The 7,060-nt window shown below is 32.0% G+C and overlaps 1 protein-coding gene across 3 annotated transcripts; it reads right to left on the reverse strand.

Moving 5' to 3' along the window:
- Positions 1-719: 719 nt before the first annotated feature.
- On the reverse strand, positions 720-7,060 carry FBXO32_1 (F-box only protein 32; the record flags this gene model as incomplete). Of its 3 annotated transcripts, XM_035734068.2 has the most annotated exons (7): positions 6,839-7,060; positions 6,687-6,801; positions 6,559-6,651; positions 6,436-6,529; positions 6,233-6,402; positions 4,053-4,469; positions 1,564-1,653 (listed from the first exon to the last, which is right to left on the reverse strand). In XM_035734068.2, the coding sequence occupies exons 1-7, from the start codon at positions 6,973-6,975 to the stop codon at positions 1,564-1,566; spliced, it is 1,116 nt and encodes a 371-aa protein (XP_035590072.1). In that variant the 5' UTR covers positions 6,976-7,060. The 3 variants fall into 3 exon arrangements, with proteins under 3 accessions (XP_051069055.1, XP_051069056.1, XP_035590072.1); XM_051213111.1 differs by having other exon boundaries at positions 720-1,653; positions 6,436-6,651; XM_051213112.1 differs by lacking the exon at positions 1,564-1,653 and adding an exon at positions 720-1,428 and having other exon boundaries at positions 6,233-6,651.

A 7,060-nucleotide genomic window follows, 5' to 3' on the forward strand; every position in this document is an offset into this window, starting at 1 on the left:
AATTAGGCGATTTATCTCCCTTTTTTAAAGAAAACGTTGAATAGCAGAACTATGTCAGTTTTAATGTTGAAAACGAGATCTATTGGCTATAACTATATTGTACATCGAATATCATAGCTACGTGAAAAGTAGTGACATTGTCATTTATTTTATCAGTCATATTAAAATAGTAAACACTAGAAAAATGTACCCTAATTACTGTCGAACTTAAAGTTCCACTAGATGAGATAGATACTCTACAGTAAAATAGTTACCAAACATTACCAACTCCCTCTCTCTGACATGAGAAAATCTACTTAGGTACGCATACAGATTATGTTATGTGAACTGATAACATTAATTTTGCACGTGAAGTACAACTTATCTATGACGACGGACCACGGGTGAGCTCGGGGAAGCTGTAGGAGGCTCAGAAGGAGCCGAAGATATTCCATCCAATCATCTTTCAGAAGAATATTCTAGAATTCAACGTGTAGCCTCCTGATTGGTCAATGCCAATAATCCCATGTACGCGGACTGGTGGACTGTAATGATTTCGTTCTTACTAAAAACTATAAATACCTGACAATTTTGTACTATAATTGACACTTTGGAATAATATTTCCTTTCGTTAGTCTTCTGTCTTCTTACTGCGACTTGGAAGGGTTTTGGTATACGCGGTATATCAAGAAATCAGCCTTTAAGATATAACATTATCAATAAATAATTAAGTAAGACAGTAAATGTATGAAGATGTATATTTATTATATGAATGCTTTGTTAAATGAAACAACAAATAAATATTTATGTATGTCTTTATGGAGAATAATAAATAGGATTTAAAAACAAGCCTTTTCCACTTTCTGATATGATAAAAACAAAAAAAAATAAATCTTGCAACAACAGAAACAGAAGAAAAAATAAGTTGAATAAATAAACAAATAAATCAATAGGGAAATAGAAACAGACTTCAGTAGTAAACTGGCGCCAAAAATAAAGTCTCTTTACAGTATTTCTTTGTTGTTGTTTTTTGGCCGATCACAGTTTGATGTAAATAATAGGTGAATTACATATGTATTGACATGCTTAAGCTTATATGGAAATATATAATTTGTTAAATGAGTTTTTTTCTTTTTTTTAAGAAAAAAAGAGAAGGGCTACCAAGTCCCAAATAAACCGGAAATAAAATTAGAACGGATTCATAAAAACAAGCAAAGATAATATAAAGAACAATAACTAGAAAATGATCATAGTTTCATAAGATTATAAATAGAAGTTATGAGTTCTTTTGAAAGTTTGTTTGAGATCAAATAAATAAATAAATAAACAACAATGAATGCTAGTCATTTGAAAAGAAGGAATTGCACATAATAATGAGTAAATGCATGTTTTCTTTTTTCTTCTTTTGTTATGAGATGAAAATGAGAATAAATACAGACTATTGTTCCTCTTTTTTTTTAAAAAAAAACAAATAAACAAATGAAAAACTAGATTATTGTTATAAAAAAAGATTTGTGACTGAAGTAAATAAACTGAAGGCACTCAAATGTTTTCATGTATGATTTATATATATGAATTATACTATTAGATTTGGAAGAGCGTAATAAATTCATTTGGAGTAAGAAGACGGATACGTTGTTCTTTATCAGGATAATGGCAAGGATGTCCAAATATCTATAATAATTCAAAAGATTAAAATTACTATTTTTTTTTAAATGTATGATTTTTGTTATATCCGAGCAAAGATTAAATCACGAGTAACCTCTAAGACATTAAGTCATAACAATTTGTGTAATCAAGATGAAAGATAGAACTTCTTTCTAATAAAATATCCGGTGATTATTAAATATGAAAACTTTGTGTACACATTTCGGAATGTTGTTTAAGCTGATATGTTAATTCGATTGAAAAATTTTTTTCTTTATGAATCAAAGAAAAACTAGAATATACTGAATAAATGTTACTTTTAGATTATATATCCTTTAAGGGACTTTTGAAATCAAATAAAAAACCTATGTTTTACATTCATCCTAATATTACTTAATAATTAAGGAAATCAATAATCTATTATAAGTTATGTATGATCGTTGCACAAATGTCTAAATAGTATTCAGTCAATAAACACATTCCCAAGTTATTTCTGCAACTCCGCCTGGAGTCCCTCTGGGGGCTACTGCCGGCCCCGAGCCCGGATAAAGGAGGAGGGTTGGGCATGGGGTTAGCGACCTCATACCGTAGAAAACCAACGCGCTAAAAAAACGCCAACCAGAAAAAATTATTCAAACCTTTTAAACTCTGCCCTGGAAGTCAGAAGGTCTTCATTTAGAAGAGTTATGACATCTCATGACGAAAGCCGAGTTCCTTCGAAAGTCATGAGCCCGGTGCCTCTTCTGACAACCAGAGCAACCATTTATTTAGGTACATAGAATGTTCATACAATGTGGGAGACCGGGAGAGTCTTCCAAATTGCTGCAAGTTATTTCTGCGGATAGGAGGATAAACTGTTATTCAAATAATGACATCTAATTAAGAACTATCTTCAATATATGTATTAGAATGTAATTTGAAAATATTATTTATTGCAATAGAAACAGAATTTTCAGTTGTTTTAATGACATAATCAAAATATAGTTCATCAACACAAATTCAAACGTACAATGCAAGTGAATTTAAAAAAAATAAAATGGTTTATTTTTTAGGAAAGATTATTGAGAAATAAATTATTCATTAAAAACGCCCTACCTAGACGTTATAAGCAAAACCTCTGTTTATAAAACTTTTTAGAGAAAAAGAAAATCTTAAAATACACTGATTATTGTGACAAAGCTGTAAAATAAACACATACTATTTTACAAACCTCTAACAAATTGATTCAGTACAATATTGTACATGAATAGAGCATATTTTGTTCACTCAAAGAAAAACTGGTAACTATTGTTATTAAGCTCATACTAATCACTAGTAATTGAGTCAAAGGATTTTATGCAACATATTGGAAACCAACGAAAAAAATGTTTTGCACTTTCGAGATCTTAAGTTTAGTTTGGGTGGTATACCTATATGTTTTTTGTTGCTTGGGAGTAGTTAAACATTAAAAAGAATCGTGTTTCACAGTTGTCCTGGAGATTATATGTAAGTATCTACCTCCTTAATAACTTATTCTACAATGAGTTAATTTTACGATCTTACTAACTAAAAATTCACAATATAATTTAAATATTTGCTAAATAATATTAGGACTAAGATTCCGTTTCTTTATTTACCTATACGTAATTAGGCATTACATGTGATGACAATTGTCTAACGACCATATTTAACTTTTGAACAAAAGAGATCAATAGATTCCTAAAGTATGAATCTTTTCACAAATAAGAATATATTTCCAGTTTCGTGAAATTTGGAATGATAGCTAAACTTGCTGTCTCTGAGAAAGGATATTTATTGCAATAAATCCGTCACAATTGTGGAGACTTAGTTGATGCAATAGACATCATTACTTATCACTCGACTGAATATATCGTGAAGGTATTGAATAATGGTGAAGAAAAGGGAGGTAAGGCCAGTTTATGGCATGGCATCATGGTATGGAAGATAACTGTGTACCACTTGTACCTGCCAGTCCACTGTGATTCCTTATTTAGGGTCCCAACAGCCATGTAACTCAGTGGCTTGCGATGTTATCAGGTATGGTTCAGGACTGAAGTTATCGGTGATTCTGCGGCAGTTCTTTGTTAAACCTCATAAAATTGATATGAGTTTCATAAACTGAAAAAAAATCTTCAGCTATATATCTACCAAGTATTTGTTCACTTGTTTATTGATTGAACTACCATACTTTTCATTTATGTGGGCCATTTTCGTCTCCCTTATATACACGGATGCATGTGATCAAGTAAAAATAGGTAAATAAAACTAGCGAAATAGGTTGTGTTGTTTTTCAGAATCAGTGATTAGGCAGTTGGAGGACCAATAAACATTGAAAAGGTATATTATATATATATATATATATATATATATATATATATATATATATATATATATATATATATAGAAAAACTAGGTATGTGACTCACCGGCCAAAACAAACAAAAGCAAACTTCGCAGACAGCTAGCTTAGCTGGATAAATATGATTGTCTCCGTATATTTTGAGCAGTCTGACATAGGCTCGTTTCCAATCACAATCATCAATTGATGCTGGAGATCGGGTATGCCATCCAGGGAGACCATAATTAACTGCTGGTATCTGACTTATATCAAAGTGTGCTAGTGTTAAAGTTTTCCAGAAGTATTTATCTGCAACTACACTGGCTAGTGCACTTGAAGCCAAAGACGCCGTTTCAAGATCCTGAGGAGAGTTTATATAGGTCAGGACATGAGTCAAACATTCAGATGGAAGTCTTTCAAGTTTTATACCTTCTTCTGAAGAGTTTTCACGTACACTCAAGGACCTGAGCTTGTAAGGCGGACAGGTTGTAAATGATTGAATTTTCTTTGAGGCAAAGGTAAAATTTAAAATTAAGACAGTAAGATGAATGTTATGATATAAACAAGATTAAGAACAAAATTGCTACAAGTTGATGGGCCTTCTAATAAAAAACCAGCAAAAGTCAACTGAATAATACTTACGGAACTCCTCTACAAATACGAAAATTAACAACTATCTATGCGCTTATTTCAATTACTGACAGAAACAAGTCAATTGGTCAGGATGACGAATCAAACGGACTGTGCATCAATTAAATCCAGACAATAAGAAATAATTCACCATTTTACAACCCCCAAAAACAAAGAATAACCGGAAAGTTGTGGCAACAAGATAATAACGTCATATTTCGCTATTTGTTTACTTGAAAACAAATTACACAACGCTTTGTTTGTACTGCTTTCATTGACAACGTTCTACTATTTTAAAGCTCTAGAAGCTTTAGTTATTTGCGGGACTCAAACCAGTTAGTGATATTTATACTCCATCTTTCTGAAGTCAAAAGAACACAACTGCTGGACAGTAAATATAGAATACGGTAGTTGATACTCCAATACTCACTAATATAACTTTAGAATTCTTCTTCAATGACATCTGATAATCCAATTTGTATTGCTTTACATTAGACATACAATTTGTTGGCAAGATGACGGAGATCTGTAGCTTAGGAGGAAGCTTTTATAGGTATGGTGTTTTTCACCTTAGAGAGAACAACAGATCCAAGAAAGAGTATTGTTGGATCTCAAGTAAAAATCTCTTTGCTGCGAGCTCGAATAAGTCGTAAAAGATAATGAAATCTTACCAACACATCAAGACAACGGTTATTGACCGGACAATTAGGTTTTATATACACATTATTTACATAGCTCTCTATCTTTTATCTCCAGTAAAAATTCTTCCTAAAAGATAACTGACACTAACGCAACGGCAACATCTGAGTTACAATAAACCGTAAATTAGTTTATCAAAATGTTTATTCTATTTATGCCTATTAGAAGATCGAACTAAACATTTACACAATGTAGATAATTACATGACTATTTATATTACTGAAAGCACTGACAAACAGCTGCAACAAAGTATTGCTTTCTCATTGATGTATGAATTGGAATTTTCAGATATATCAAAAGGAATTCAGTCTGGACAAACATTAAGCTGTGTTCTTCTTACCTTAAATTCTAATAGAGTTGAGCAGCAAGTAGACTTCTGAGCCTAGATAGTTTTTGAGAGACTAAATGTAGGGATGATTCTCACTTAGAAGAAGAACATTTATTATTATTATTATTATTATTATTATTATTATTGGCTTTATTCAATATTATATTTTGGTACAATATAGAATTCGCAGCAATGAGCTTTTAGACTTGAGGTTTTATAGGAAATATATACAGAAAAATAGTCTAACTGCAAATTTCCTATAAAGAAACAATAACTATTTGAAACATTGAGTTTAGATGGCTCATTTCCAAGGAAGTGATTTTAACAGAATGTTTTGGCTTATTAATGCAGGCATAAAATGAGACTATCTTCCAAAGCATATGAACTGATTTCATAGAGTGAATGGATATGTGTATCACAAGTAGACGTTGATCATGTTTCAAGAGAAGCTAGAAGATTATGTCATAGCCTAGTACGTTGGGAGTTTTATCTAGCAATATTATGTTAGCTTATTATATTAGGTGATCTTATACAAAGAAAAACAACAGGAAACGTGAGGCTAAGTATATTACATAGATACTTCGAAACTCATACAAAGCAGAGAAGCCTACTTTTTCAATATCAAATTCATCGATACGAATGTACATCTCATCTAGGGCTTTTTTATGATTCTGCCAAAGTAAGGCACTTCCAATATGATCATATTCATTTTTCTCTAGATTTTCTCTTAATGCATCCAAAAGCTTTCGAAAACGTTCTGTCTGGTTGCAACTAGCTTGAACTAAATTATATAAGTATTAGACAACACAAGAACCTTGTCTGAGCACCTCTTTTAGAAGTTCAATTAGGAAGAGCTGTAACCTTCCGGCTAACCTGTGAAAGTGCTCTGAAATAAGAAGTTCAATTATCTAAAACATGAAAACGATGAGAAAAATACTTTGCATATATAATCGAATCTTCTTATGTCTCTTAAAGCAGCTTTGGTATCGAGCTTTAGGAGAGCCTCACTAATAGTTGTTGTTGTAGCGACCTACAGCCACTTTAAAGGTGGTTATCGTAACAAACCTCACGAGTAGTCCCTGCTTGAAGGTGTATGTATGGTTGGTAAAAAACGGCTTTAAGGTATTCACTAACATACGGTGTTGACTTCATTTCATCTTCTAATGTTTGCCGACACAGTCTAACATCACGAATAATTAAAAAAATAAACTACAAACCGCTTTACAACATTCTCATTAATGGTTTCAAACATTCTGAGCCGATAAATTTTGGCATTTTCCCACATGCTTCCACTTTCGTTTGTCTTTAGCCACTGATCTCCAGGACATCTCCAGTCTGGACTGAGGAAAGGCATCTTAATTCTCAAATGACTACAACAATAACAGCTGATTGCAGACCTTTATAGCTCGCTGGTAGAGTCAAACAAATGTACATCGGTA

Source organism: Schistosoma haematobium, chromosome 3, assembly GCF_000699445.3.
Source record: "Schistosoma haematobium chromosome 3, whole genome shotgun sequence".
Lineage (NCBI taxonomy): Eukaryota > Metazoa > Platyhelminthes > Trematoda > Strigeidida > Schistosomatidae > Schistosoma > Schistosoma haematobium.